The sequence below is a fragment of the Rhinoderma darwinii genome, chromosome 1 (assembly GCF_050947455.1).
Source record: "Rhinoderma darwinii isolate aRhiDar2 chromosome 1, aRhiDar2.hap1, whole genome shotgun sequence".
Taxonomy (NCBI): Eukaryota; Metazoa; Chordata; class Amphibia; order Anura; family Rhinodermatidae; genus Rhinoderma; species Rhinoderma darwinii.
The window spans coordinates 550355513-550371368 of NC_134687.1; the positions used below are offsets into that span (position 1 = coordinate 550355513).

A 15856-nucleotide genomic window follows, 5' to 3' on the forward strand; every position below is an offset into this window, starting at 1 on the left:
CACCCCACAGGAAATTATTGGAAGTAGGCCGTGAAAATGAAATCTACATTTTTTCTCAATACATTTTTTTTTCATTTCCACAAGGACTAAAAGGAGAAAAGGCACCACAACATTTATTAAGAAAAAACTCCTGAGCTCCGCAATACCACATATGTGGTTATAAACCGCTATTTGGACACACGGCAGGGCTTATAAGGGAAGGAGTGCTATTTGGAATTCAGATTTTGCTGGATTGGTTTGCGGTGCCATGTCACATTTGCAAAGCCCCTGAGGGACCAAAATAGTGGACACACCCCAAAAGTGACCACATTTAGAAAACGACACCCCTCAAGGAACTTATCTAAGGGTACAATTAGCTTTTTGCCCCCACAGGTTTTTTTGTCTGAATTTATTTGAATTAGGCCATATTTACTGGTATTTAAATATATAATGTGGGGGCATATGTAAGTTGTGAAAAGGAAATCAGAGTATAATGAAAGGGTACACAAATATTAAAATTAATAATTCATAGATGTGTGGTAAGCCTTGAAGCAATCCTTTATGGACAGGCCAGGTTTTTCGGGGCAGGTGTCGCACTGATAAATGGTGTCCCTTCTTATATCCCTTTTGCTACACACGCATCTTTTTTCGGATCTTCCCTTCTTTGCAGCTTGGGGAAAGATGCCGGAAAAGAGTTGCCCTGGTACAATACTGGTGCCATCGCTTTCAGTAGATGTGCTTGGGCCCTCCCCTGCCTGGTTTTCAAACACAAGCACCTTGATAATCTCCTCTTCAAAATTAAGGAATGACCCTGTCCGGCCAGCACATTTGGATAGCATGTAAGCGTTATACAATGCCATCTGTACAATGTCCACGGCAATCTTTTTGTACCACAACCCTGTTTATCTCATGGCACTATAGGGCTTCAGCACTTGATCTGAGAGATCAACCCCTCCCATTTACTCGTTATAGCCCACGATGCAATCTGGCTTGTGGGTCACTGTGGTGGTACCTCCTACAGGGACAGGGGTGCTACCGTTCTATGTATCTTGTCCTTATACTTGACGAACAACAAGTTGTCGCTGCATAATGCCCTGCTCTTACCCCTTCGGACACGTTGGCCAAGCAGTGTTTTAGGGAGGCCTCTCTGGTTTTTGCGCACGGTGCCACATGCGGCAGTATTTCTGTTGGAGGCATTTAAATAGTGGGATGCTGTTGTAGAAGATATCCACGTAAAGGTGATAACCCTGGTCCAGGAGTGGGTGCACCAAATCCCACACTAATTTCCCACTAACTCCCAGGACGGGGGCGCATTCTGGGGGTTCAATCCTGGAGTCCTTCCCTTCATAAACCCGAAACCTGTAGATGTACCCTGAGCTACTCTCGCACAGTTTGTACATTTTTATCCCATACCTTGCCCTCTTAATGTGCAGGTATTGGCGGAATATTAGCCTACCCTTAAAATGTACAAGGGACTCGTCTATTACAATGTTCTTTTGGGGGTATACGCTTCTTGAAATTTGATGCAGAAATCATTAATGACTGGCCTGATTTTGAATAAGCGGTCATATGTGTGGTCATCACGGGGCGGGCTCTGTGCATTATTATTATAATGCAAATAACAACGTACCTATATGTTGGATGTCGTTAAGGGGTTAAAAGGTGTTTTCCGGGACAGCAATATTCAGAATAGGCCATCAAGAACTAATTGGAGAGGTTCGACTCCCAGCACCCCCACCGTTTAGCACCATAAAGGGGCCGTAGAACTCCAGTGAGCGCCACTTCCTATTTATTATTTACCGAGACACAGCCCTGAACATTTGGTTGCGGCTGTGCCTGTTACTGCAGCATACAGTAGCTCTGCCCCACTGAGTAAACAATGCCGGCCCTCCATGCAGTTAAATGGCAAGGTTGCCGAAAGTCGGACCGAGATATTGATGGTCTAGCCTAAGGATAGACTATCAATATTACTGTCCCGAAAAACACCTTTAAATACATTGAACACAACCATGGATAAAAAAAATTGGCAAAACTGTGTATTAATCCGTGTTTTTTTTTTTTTTTTAAACCATTCTTGAAAAAAAGTTGTAACATGAGTAGGGTATGCTTAAAATGGGTTTTCCCACCTTGGACATTTATGGCATATCCACGGGATATGCCATAAATGTCCGATAGATGCATATCCCTAGTTTCCATAACTATGGGTGACGAATGGCATTCATTAGAATAAACACTTTTTTTTTTTACATGTTTGTTTAACGTCTTCCGCCATACATCTCAGGTGATTAGAGTGCTAAAATGTTAGTGAAAAGATGCAGGTCTTATTGTGAATCAATACCCTTTATGAATAAAGAGGCAATTAAATGTTATTAGGGCAGTGAGACATGACGTCAATGACCAGGTGGGACTGTGGCAATGAGTCTCTACTTCTGAAGTATACAGGACAGTGGCAAACGCTAAATGTTTTTAAATAGCAAAATGTGAAAGATTTTTTTTTTTCACATCTCATTCACATTCATGTGATGCCAGGCAGCTTATGTTTTTTCCTGCTGTGAAAAAGCTGCAATAAAAACACAAATCGTGGCCTTTATACGAACAGCACAGAGAGTTGGCACCATGTATTAAGGCAGGAGACAGATCGTATCTTACCACTTGTTATGCTACTTATTAACTTGTTTACTGTGCATTATTGGACTCACAGTTCACACCTTGCAGTTTTGATGCATTTTTTTTTCTGTGTGTTTCTATTGAGCCACTTTTGACCTTCCTGACCGCCTCATTTTTCAAATCTGACATGTTTCACTTTATGTGGTAATAACTTCGGAATGCTTTTACCTATCCAAGCGATTCTGAGATTGTTTGCTCGTGACACATTGGACTTTATGTTACTGGCAAAATTTGCTCAATATCTTTAATTGTGAAAAACACTAAAATTGTGCGAAAAATTCGAAGAATTAGCATTTTTCTCAATTTAAATGTATCTGCTTGTAAGACAGGCAGTTATAACACACAAAATTGTTGAGATTGTCGGGAAATGACAATCTCACACAGGGGATAAGCCTCTATGTGGACGAAATTCTGTCCCCGTTTGTCTCTTCTCTGCCCTCCTTTTTAAGGGACACCAAGGACACTGTTGCCAGGATCCAGGAGATCCATGTCACACAAACTACTATACTTGCTACCATCGACGTCGAATCACTATACACTAACATTCAGCACCAATTAGGTTTAAACGCAGTTAAACACTTCTTAAGCACTAAAGGCATTCAATTTCATTTACACAATGATTTTGTTCTATCACTATTACAATTCCTTCTCACACACAATTTTTTTACTTTTGATAGGAAGTACTATAAACAAATTAAAGGCACGGCTATGGGGACTGTATGTGCACCCACTTATGCAAATTTATTTCTAGGGTGGTGGGAAGATACTATTGTTTTCACAGATGCTTTACTTAATTTCACATCACATATTTTGTTCTGGGGGAGATTTATCGACGACATTCTCATCTTCTGGGACGGTGACACTGACTTATTTAATGATTTCGTTCTGACACTTAACAACAATTACATTGGCATGAGATTTACTCATGAAACACATAAGAGCGAGATTAATTTTCTTGACCTTACGATCTCCTTGGACCCTGGCGGCAGTGTCCATACTGACATATTTCGAAAAGCCACTGCCACAAATAGCCTTTTACATTGGCAGAGCCATCATCCACTACCCCTGAAAAGAGGAATACCGATAGGGCAATATCTGAGAGCCAAAAGAAATTGTTCGGACGAACAATCTTTCCAGATCGAATGTGATATATTATACAACAAATTTGTGGCTCGTGGTTATCCAAAAAAGTGGCTACACAGGGCCTATGCTAGGGCTAGGGCTACTAATAGACAGAATTTGATACAGAATAACGGGACCAACCCTGCTAAAACCGAGTCATCCAGTGCCATACGCTGCATTGGAACATATGATGTTTGCTCCTCTCAAGTTGTGGACATCCTTAAAAAACATTGGCCAATACTCACCAGTGACCCAGACCTTAAAAAAGTCATTTCTGCAACTCCAAGTATTACGTATCGTAGGGGAAAAAACCTACGAGAATTTCTGGTGCATAGTCACTATTCTACCAAACGCAAGTCTCAACAAACCTGGCTAAAATCCCCAGTTAGGGGCTCCCATCCATGTGGTCGTTGCTCCTTCTGTCCTCTTATGCCTATGACAAAAGCCTTTACTAATCCATCTGACGGGAAAGTTTATACGATTAAGCAGTTTATTAACTGCCAGAGCAGCGGGGTAATATATATTGCGAAATGCCCCTGTCCCAAGCTATACGTGGGTAAAACCGTACAGGAACTGAGAAGGAGAATTTCTAGACATCTTAGCACTATCAATCATAAAGAAGACACTACACTATCCAGACACATGCACCAGCTACATGGTGGCGATACTAAGCTGCTTCAGTTCTGGGGTGTTGCCCAGATGAAATTGGGACCAAGAGCTGGTAATCTAGACCGCATGCTATTGCAAGAGGAGGCACGATGGATCCATCGTTTGCATTCTCTTAGCCCCTTGGGTCTTAACGAGGGTTTTACATTTACGGCTTTCCTCTGAGATTGTTATATCAATATATGAAGTTCAGTGCCGCCAATGCAGCGGCACTTGTTCATAGTACGATTTTATTCCTATACTGTCCACTTTTTGTATTAGACACTGTACAGAATTACAGACAACATCCAACTATTGAGTTCTGGCGGACTCTGATTCTCCTTGTTCCATCTGGGGTATCCTCAAATTTTCTTTGATAAATCCAATGAATAAAGAACCATCTACATGAGTTTTGAGAAGTATTTATTTGTGCTTTTGAGTATCATGTAGCATACTATATACGAATTCCTTCCCCTTATTATGCGTGCCTGCTTAAAATCATTTCACATGTGAATATTATATTTATGTTTACAGTGTCTTTATTATAATGGCATCAATATTTTACTGCACACTTTGTGTAGCTTTTATCTCATCGCCCTAAATATTTTGCGGTGATGTGGAGATGCATCAGCAGTTTTCATCTGTTCTGCAGCAGTCTATTTTTAGACATCGACAGTAGCACGGATCGGCACACAGATCGGCCTATTCATATATTCCTCTATTCATTTATTGGTCTCTAGCACAATAATATAAGTATTTTCAACATCAGCTACTTCGCACTTCCAATAGATGTGAACAGAAACCATTACTCATACATCTCGACTCTTGTGAATGGTCTATTAATATAAGAGTCATTAAAGCCCTAGTGCGCATGCGTGGGCGTTCTTATCTGGACGTTCGGACTACTGACTAGTTCATTTGCAGTTATAGCTGCCACTCAAGTGGTGGGCTGATGGTTCCCACCCATCTTCATTGCCATTGGTCCAACCTACGTACACACCCCCCTAATACGTCATTGGGGATTCCCATAATACTGTGAGTTTCTCGGCGCGCCGCCAGTAGCCCCATGAACCCCTGAGGACGCTGCATATGTAGCGAAACATGTCGGGGGGGGGGGGCTCTCTGTTTTATCTTAACACATGCTGGAATTAGGGCAAATACTATTTAACAATTTAACAATCTAACTGCCTAGTAATCCGTTGTTGGTCTCGGTGACCGCTGAACCTGCCTGTATGCAAATACAGACGACAGACATATGTGTTCACTGGTATAGCTACTGTTCATTCAGACGGTACACTGCTACCACCACGGACGATACAGACGGCAGGCACACGTGCATACTAGCATAGCCACGCACGGCTATTATCCCTATCCATGCATTGAAAATTTTAACCCTATGTGTTGGTTTTGTCTGTTTGCTGCAATAGCACAATAAAGATTATTAACTAAATTTAATGGTAGTTGGGAAATAGGGTTTTCTCTGCCTTTGGCATTTGTTTTCAATTTTGTATATCAGACCTGCCAACTACCAAGGGCCCAACCCCTTCTATTTCATTTAGGAAACTACGCCCCTTGAGGAATTCATCTAGGGGTGTAGTAAGCATTTTGACCCCACAGATGTTTCATAGAATTTATTAGACTTGGGCAGTGAAAATAAAAACAATCCTTTTTCTACAAAAAAAACGTAGCTTTATCGCAAAATTTTTCATTTTCTCAACAAATAAAGGAAAAAAAAGAACCCAACATTTGTAAAACGATTTCTCCCGAGTATGGCAATACCCCATATGTGGTCATAAACTGCTGTTTGGGCAAACGGCAGGGCTCAGAAGGGAAGGAGCGCCATTTGGAGTGCAGATTTTGCTGGATTGGTTTCTGGGCACCTGTGGGACCAAAACAGTGGAAACCCCACAGAAGTGACCCCATTTTGGAAACTACACCCCTCAATGCATTTACCTAGGGGTGTATTAAGCATATTAACCCTGTAGGTGTTTTGTAGAACTTAGTGTGCACTCGATGTTGCAGAGTGAAAATGAGATTTTTTCAATACATATGTCAATATGTGGTGCCCAGCTTGTGCCACCATAACAAGACAGCTCTCTAATTATTATGCTTTGTTTCCCGGTTTTAGAAACACCCTACATGTGGCCCTAATCTTTTGCCTGGATATTCGACCAGGCTCAGGAGTGAAAGTGTACCATGTAAAATTGAGGCCTAATTTGGCGATTTACAAAGTATTGCTTCACAATTGCAGAGGCTTAGATGTGATATAATAAAAAGAAAACCCTGAGAAGTGACCCCATTTGGAAACTACACCCCTCAAGGCATTTATTAAGGGGTGCAGTGAGCATTTTCACCCCACAGGTCTTTTCCATAAATTAATGCGCTGCGGATGGTGCAAATTAAAAATTTATATTTTTCCCTAGATATGCCATTTCAGTGGCAAATATGTCATGCCCAGCTTATGCCACTGAAGACACACACCCCAAAAATTGTTAAAAGGGTTCTCCCAGGTATGACGATGCCATATATGTGGAAGGAAACTGCTGTTTGGGCACACTGTAGGATTCAGAGCGGAGGGAGCGCCATTTGGCTTTTGGAGAGCGGATTTTGCTTGCTAGTAGCTTTGTTAGAGTATTGCTGGTGTTTCTGTTTATAATGTGGGGGTACATGTAAGCTTAGCAGAGTACATCAGGGGCATAGTCAGGTGGTATAATAATGGGGTAAAAAAACAATAAAATTATCCATAGATGTGTGTTACGCTGTGACACAATACTTTCTGCACAGGCCGGTGTCGCACTGATACATGGCATCCTTTCTTATCCCCCGTTTGGTCCATACTCCACACCTTTGCAGTTTGGGGAATTTTGCTGGGAAGGTGTTATCCTGGTATAATACGGGCACCCTCGCTTCCAGCAGATATGTTTGGGCCCTACCCTTCCTGGTTCCCTAATTTTAGGTCCTTGATAAATCGCCTCTTGAAACAGAAGAAATGTTCCCCTCGGGCCAGCACAATTGGATAATTTTTAATTCCTGACTTATTGGAGCCATAACTAATTTTATTTTTTCATAGACGTAGTGGTAGGAGGGCTTTTATTTTGTGGGACGAGCTGTAGTTATTATTGGTACCATTTTGGGGTACATGCGACTTTTTGACCACCTTTTATCCTATTTTTTGGGAGGGCAGGTAACCAAAAAAAAAGCAATTCTGGCATAGTTTTTTTTATATAGCGTTCACCACGCGTTATAAATTACATGTGAACTTTATTCTGCGGGTCAGTCCGATTCCGGCGATACATATTTTATAGCACTTTTTTATGTTTTACAACTTTTTGCACAATAAAATTACTTTTGTAAAAAGAATGTATTTTTTCTGTCGCCAAGTTGTGAGAACCATAACTTTTTAACTTTTTTGTCGACTGAGCTGTATGAGGGCTTGTTTTTTGCGAGACGAGCTATAGTTTTTATAGGCACCATTTGAATACGTGCGACGTTTTGATCACTTTTTATTCCAATATTTGTAGGGCAAAGTGACCAAAAAAACAAACTCTGGTATAGTTTTTTTTACGATGTTCATCGCGTGCAATAAATAATATAATATTTTGATACCTCAGGTCGTTACGGTCGCGGCTATACCAAATACGTATGGTTTATTATTATTTTTCAATAATAAAGGACTTGATAAGGGAACAGGGTGGTGTGTTTTATTTTATTACGTTTTCAAACTTTTATTTTTTTCACTTTTTTTCAAGCCCCACTAGGGGACATGAAGGTCCAATTGTCAGATTTTTTTTTTCTCTAATACATTGCACTACCTACATAGTGCAATGTATTAGATCTGTCAGTTATTCACTGACAGCAAGCCAATTGGGCTTCGCCTCCCGGCGGGGCATAATCGGCTTCCGTAATGGCAGAGCAGGAGGCCATTGTGTCTCCTGTTGCCATGGCAGCAGTCGCCAGTCCTGATTGCCTGTCAGGGCTCGCGATCTGCTAGCAACCGCTAAGATGCAGTGATCACTTTCGATTGCTGCATCGAAGGGGTTAATGGCAGGGATCGGAGCTAGCTCCGGTTCCTGCCGTTACAGGTGGATGTCAGCTGTAAAATACAGCTGACTTCCACCGCTGATGACGCCTGATCAGCTCCTGAGCAGGCGCCATCTTGCCGGCGGCTATGGAAGTCGATCAGGCTCCGCCACCTGGCGAATTTTGACCAGCTTCCATGCTAGGAAGACCGGGAGGCCAGTATTAGGCCTCCGGTTGCCATTGCTGGGGTTCCGATGAGCTGCAAACACCTTAAATGTAGCAATGGCGTTTCAACGCTGCATTAAAGGGGTTAATGGGGGGGGAAATCGAAGTTAATTTCGGTCCCCGCCATTACAGCCGGATGTCAGCTGTAAGATACCGCTGAGATCCGGCGATGATGGAAACCGGCTCAGCTTCTGAGCCGGTGCCAAGCATTTGGCGTATGGATACGGAAAATTGCGGGAAGCACTAGCTTTCCATGGCATACCCATACGGCAAATGTCGGGAAGGGGTTAATTGCGACATGCTTCACCAGATTCTGCATTGCTTCCAGGGGAGAATAGCTAAGAATTTATGGCACCAGACCGAGCATAGTACAGCGGAACACAGACTCCTGGAGTAAGTGCTGAAGTACAACCTTTGTGCCATGTGCACGATGCCAAACATAAAGGGAACAAAGTAGTCACCAGTGAATAAAATACATTGATGAAATGAAAATGTATTTATTTTTTTACCTGGCAGAGCTGCTAATCTTGTTAGTTGGGGAGAGAAATTCACTAGTGAAACCTCGTTAGTTCCAATTCCCAGGCAGGTAAAGCTATATTAAGATCGAGCACGATGCTTGTTTTTTCCAAGAAATAATCAGCTAGCGGGAAAAAGAAGCGTCCGACTCCCATTGAAATGAATAGGAGGCGGAATTTATCGGCGGAATGCGCCGCAAAATTCCTCAGTGTGAACATACACTTATAGTCCCATGTGGTTTACAGTACTAACCTTGTATTATGAAATATCCTTTCCAGGCAAAATTCTTTTAGATAAGTGATAAGTGCTGCCAAGGAACAAATCACAGTTTTGTCCAATTTCAGGATTTGCATTAACCTTTGAGAACCTGCAGACTCATCTAGATAAAGAAAATTAAAAAAACTGTTTAAAGAATGGTAATAAAAATGTAATCAAATAATACATTCTAAGGCCTCATTTACACGAGCGTATTATACGCGCGTGCGACGCGCGTGCTTTTCACGCGTGTCGTACGCACCTATAATAGTCTATGGGGCTGTTTAGACGATGCGTGAATTTTGCGCTGCGTGAGTGCGTTGCGTAAAACTCACGACATGTTCTATATTCTTGCGTTTTTCACGCAACACGCACCCATTGACTTCAATGGGTGCGTGAAAACAACGCATGCCACACTGACGGTCCTGCGTTGTATGCGCGAAAATCACGCAAGAGCTGTCAAACTCCTGAATGTAAACAGAAAAGCACCACGTGCTTTTCTGGTTACAAACATCCAAACGGAGTGTCAAATTCGAGATGAGCGCACCGAACTTCACCGGGTTCGGCCAAACTCGTTTTGACCGAAACCGGTAAAAAATGTTCGGGTACGCGACGTCAGGAGACAGTCACTGTCCACGGTGCTGAAAGCGTTAAACTGGTTCAGCACCATGGACAGTGACTTACCGATAACTCCGGTCCGACCTCCCGGGATGACAGTTAAGTCCAAGTGACAGCTGCAGCCAATCACAGGCCAAGCACAGGCTGCAGCCAATCACAGGCTGCAGCGGTCTCATGGACTGCGGCGTCATCCTGGGAGGTGGGGCCGGATGACAAGAGTGGGACGCGTCACCAAGGCAACGGCCGGGAGCCCGGACTGGGGGAAGCAGGAAGTTCTTGGTAAGTATGAAAGTCTTTTTTTATTCACAGGTTGGTGTATATTGTGTTCGGCATTCACTGTCGAGGGTGCTGAAAGAGTTACTGCCGATCAGTTAGCTCTTTCAGCACCTTGGACAGTGACGGGCGTCGACTAGCCTCATCTCTATGATGGCGGCTGCGCGAAAATCACGCAGCCGCGCATCATACACGGATGACACACGGAGCTGCCAAGTGCCTTTTGCGCGCGCAAAACGCAGCGTTTTTTGCGCGCGCAAAACGCACACGCTCGTGTAAATGAGGCCTAACACATATAGTAAAGGAGGTTGGAGGATTTATCAAAAGGGGAATCCGTCACCAGGATACACAAGGGCTTTTCTGGGACATACAATTGATGGCCTATTCGCAGGATAGGCCATCTTTGTATAATCATGGGGTCCGACCCCGGGACCCCCACCGAACAGTAGAATGAAGGAGCCTTGTGGACCCTTCATTGCTATTACATTCATTAGTAAACTGCTATTAGAGATTCCTATATACCATGAATATTAACTCTTTCATGACCAAGGGTCATTGATGCGCCTGTATCCAGGTCAAATTTTCCATTTTTGATATACACTTCTTTAAACGATAATATCTTAGGAACCCCTTTGAATATCACAACTATTTTTACTTTGTTTTTTTGTTACAAGACTTATGAGGCTTTCATTTTCTAGATTAGTTTAATTCACTGCTCTTAATTTTTATTATGAGCAAACAAATCACTAAAAATGAAAGAAAAAACACTTTTTTCTAAATATATATATATATATATATATATACACACACACACACATATAACACACATACACTGTAGAGCTCTGTAACAATTAGTCCTCTTCTCTCTCCGTCACCCTGGATCGCTGTGAGGGAAGAGTGAAGAGGGCTACATACACATGACTGTGAAAAAAAAATGGCAGTCAACAACTAATCAACTCTCAGTTTTTCATGGCTGTTTTGCATCAATGTGTCTCAAAATTTGAATCCATTTCCCGGCCGTCTGACCGCTTTTAACCGGCATTTGCCATCTGTTTTTCATGGACGTTAACCCCTTAAGGACGCAGCCTAGTTTTGGCCTTAAGGCTCAGAGCCCATTTTTCAAATCTGACATATTTCACTTTATGTGGTAATAACGTCGGAATGCTTAAACCTACCCAAGCGATTCTGAGATTGTTTTCTCGTGACACATTGGGCTTCATGTTCGTGGTAAAATTTGGTCGATATATTCAGTGTTTATTGGTGAAAATTTGCAAAATGTAGAGAAAATTTTGAAAAAATTGCATTTTTCAGAATTGAAATGCATCTGCTTGTAAAACAGACGGTTATACCACTCAAAATAGTTACTAGTTCACATTTCCCATATGTCTACTTTAGATTGGCATCGTTTTTTGAACATTCTTTTATTTTTCTTGGACGTTACAAGGCTTAGAACAAACAGCAATTTCTCATATTTTTAAGAAAATTTCAAAAGCCTTTTTTTTAAGGCACCTCTTGAGTTCTGAAGTGGATTTGTGGGGCCTATGTATTAGAAACCCTGATAAAACACCCCATTTTAAAAACTAGACCCCTCAAAGTATTCAAAACAGCATTTAGAAAGTTTTTTAACCCTTCAGGCATTTCACAGGAATTAAAGCAAAGTGGAGGTGAAATTTGCAAATTTCATTTTTCTTGCTGAATTTCAATTTTATTCATTTTTTTTTTCTGTAACACAGAAGGTTTTACCAGAGAAACACTACTAAATATGTATTGTCCAGATTCTGCAGTTTTTAGAAATGTCCCACATGTGGCCCTACTGCGCTCGTGGACTAAAACACAAGCCCTAGAAGCAAAGAAGCACCTAGTGCATTTTGAGGCCTCTTTTTTATTAGAATATATTTTAGGCAGCATGCCAGGTTTGAAGAGGTGTTGAGGTGCCAAAACAGTAGGAATCCCCCAATAGTGACCCCATTTTGGAAACTACACCCCTCAAGGAATTCATTTATGGTTGTTGTGACCATTTTGACCCCATAGTTTTTTCACAGAACTTATTTGAATTGGGCTGGGAATGAAAACTAAATTATTTTTTTCAAATAATATTATTATTTTCACAAGAAACAAAATACCCCATTCTGTTGCGCAATTTGTTCTGAGTGCCGCAATACCCCATTTGTTGTGATAAACTGCCGTTTGGGCCCATGGGAGGGCTCAGAAGGAAAGGACCACCATTTGGCCTACTGGGGATTTTCTAGTGCGAAGTCATGTATGCAGAAGCCCCTGAGGTACCAGTACAGTTGAAACCCGCAAGAAGTGACCACGTTTTAATAACTACACCCTTAAGGCATTCATCTAGAGGTGTAGTGAGCATTTTGACCAGAGACCTACACCCCATAAACTGTAATGTGGGTTCTCCCGGGTATGGCAATACCCTACATGTGGCTGTTATCAGCTGCCTGGACACACAGCAGGGCTCAGAGGGGAAAGACGAGGGGGATAAGCTGTGGAGGGGATCAGGGTAAGTAAAATTGGGGTAAATTATAAACCAAGGGACGTATGAAAAATTTTAAAACTGACTTTCATACAGAGCTCTGGTTATTCGGGACACGTGTCACATTGATATATTGTGTCATCCCTTATCGCCCTCTCATAGCAGACTTTGCACCTCTTTTGACTTTTTCCCTTCTTGCCAGTTTGGGGAACTTCTCCTGGAAAGTGTTGCCCTGGTAAGATGCGTGTGGCCCCGCTTCCAGAAGTACTGGGTGCCCCCTCTTCTTGGTCCCTAAAGATTAGGTTCTTGATAATCACCTCTTGAAATTCCAGGAAAGTTCCCGTCTGGCCTGCACATCGACGTAGCACGTACGCATTGTACAATGCCATCTGTATGATGTGCCCGGCCAGCTTCTTATACCACACCGCATGGCGCTGTAGGGCTTCAGGATTTGATCTTACAAGTCCATCCCTCCCATGTACCTATTGTAGTCCAGGATGCAGTCTGGTTTGGGGGTGGCCTTCCCTTCATATATCCTAAACCTGTAGGTATACCCGGATGCACTCTCGCAGCTTATACATCTTCATGCCATACCTTGCCCTCTTACCCGGCAGGTACTTGCGGAATTGAACCCTCCCTTTAAAATGTACCAGGGACTCATCAATAGAAATACACTTCTCGGGGGTGTATGCTTGGGAAAACCGGGCACTGAAACGGTCTAATAGGGGTCTCTGTTTATACAAACGGTCAAAACTGGGGTCATCTCGGGGTGGGCACGGCTCATTATCAGTATAATGTAAGAAGCGAAGTATTGCCTCATTTATTTATTTTTTTAGGTTCCAGTTCAGTTCTGAAGTTGCTTTGAGGGGCCCATATATTATAAACCCCTATCAAATACCCCATTTTAGAAACTAGACCCCTCAAAGTATTCACAACAGCATTTAGAAAGTTTATGAACCCTTTAGGTGTTTCACAGAAATTTAGAGCAAAGTAGAGGTGAAATTTACATATTTTTTTTGTCAGAAAAACCTCTTTATACCATTTTTTTTATAACACAAAAGGATTTATCAGAGAAACGCAACTTAATACGTATTGCCCAGATTCTGCAGTTTTGAGAAATATCCCACATGTGGCCCTCGGGCGGTAATGGACTGAAGCGCCGGCCTCCGAAGCAAAGGAGCAGCTAGTGGATTTTGAGGCCTCTTTTTTATTAGGCACCATGTCCGGTTTGAAGAGGTCTTGTGGTGCCAAAACATTGGGAACCCCCCAAAAGTGACCCCAATTTTGAAACTAGACCCCTTGAGGAATCCATTGTAGTTTTTTTGTTGTGCATGCGACTTTTTGATCAGTTTTTATTCTATTTTTAGGTGGCGTGGTGGCTAATAAACAGCAATTCTACTATTGTTTTTTTATTCTTTTTTTTTTACTGCGTACACCGTGCACTATAAATGACATTCACTTTATTCTGCGGGGCGATACGATTACGGTGATACCATATGTTTATAGTTTTTTTTTATGTCTTATGGCATTTGCACAATAAAATACGTTTTGTAAACAATCATTCACTTTTTGTGTTACCTTATTCTAAGAGCCATAACGTTTTTATTTTTCCATCAAGAAAGCCGTGTGAGGACTTATTTTTTGCGTAACGAACTGTAGTTTCGATCAGTACCATTTTTAGGTACATGCGACTTTTTGATCTCTTTTTATTCCATTTTTTGGGAGGTGAAGTGACCAAACAATTGTGATTGTGGTTCGGTTTATTATTATTTTCTTTTACGTCGTTCACCGTGCGGGATAAATAACGAAATAATTTTGTAGTTCAGGCCGTTACGGATGCGGCGATACCAATTATGTATAGTTTGTTTGTTTATATATTTTTATTAATAATAAATGACTGATAAGGGAAAAAGGGGGATTTTTACTTTTATTACTTTTAAAACTTTCATTTTCTTATTTTTACACATCTTTTTTTAACTTTTTTTTTACTGTATTACTTTGTCCCACTAGGGGACTTGAGGGCAGGAGGCCCTGATCGCAATTCTAATACAATGCACTACATGCGTAGTGCAATGTATTAGAACTGTCAGCTACTCACTGACAGCAAGCCTAGTGGGTCCTGACGTTGTCAGGACCCACTAGGCTTCCGTCTATGGCATAGCCGGACGCCATTGTTTGGTGTCCGGTTGCCATAGTCACCATCACCGGCCGCTATCGCGTAGCAGGCCGGCGATGGCAGCTTAACCCCTAAAAAGCCGCGATCTCTATAGAACGCGGCTTTTAAGGGGTTAATCAGCGGGGACACAGCCATCGGTCCCCGCTGTAGGAGCTGTGACAGCTGCTGAACAAGACAGCAGCTGTCACAGCTCCTGTATGTGTCGGGAGGAAGGCCGAAACGGCCGTTACTCCCGAGACATACTATTAGGTCATGGAGCGCGAACGCTATAGTTACCATGACCTAATAGTACGTCCAGGAGCGGGAAGGGGTTAAAAAAATTGATGAATGTGGCTGCGATGCCGTGTCGGGGGTCGAAAAAGTGGCCACATTTTGTATTATTAGCTGCGATGCACGCAGGGTGACACTGCGATCTTTGGTTGTGCGACCTGTGCTGCCCTGACCTAAAAGGAGTGTTAACAAGTGTGTTGCTGCCCACGCTGGAAACCGCCAAATTCTACCCGATTATACTTGACTTTTTCTACTTTCTAATCTCTATATGCACTACATTGCACAATTATACATAGGTTGTTTAGAAGTAAGTGATAGAACTTCTACTGGACTAAGTGGCTTAATGGTTAATACCTAGTATCTTGGGTGATCTAGTGTAATGAAGGGGTCATTATCTATGGTAGTCTAGGATTCTTATGTGTTGCTATCTAATATTCCTGGAAGTTAAAGGTGGTTAAGTAGTTGACAAGACTTGATATTCTATAATAGTCCTGGTGGCTTAGGTTGGTGAAGGGGTTAATGGTGGTAATCTACAGCAGGTAAGCATATCTATCATTTAATTTGGTAAGAGCACTTATACAGAGATCCAAATGCCCTGTATCCCA

General features: G+C 42.1%; 1 protein-coding gene across 1 annotated transcript in view; it reads right to left on the reverse strand.

Moving 5' to 3' along the window:
• The window catches only part of MSH3 (mutS homolog 3), a 237015-nt gene that overhangs the window by 135666 nt on the left and 85493 nt on the right, over positions 1–15856 (reverse strand). Inside the window, exon 10 of the mRNA XM_075837774.1 lies at positions 9427–9553. Coding sequence (XP_075693889.1) covers positions 9427–9553 — 127 coding nt within the window. The remainder of the gene's footprint in view (positions 1–9426; positions 9554–15856) is intronic.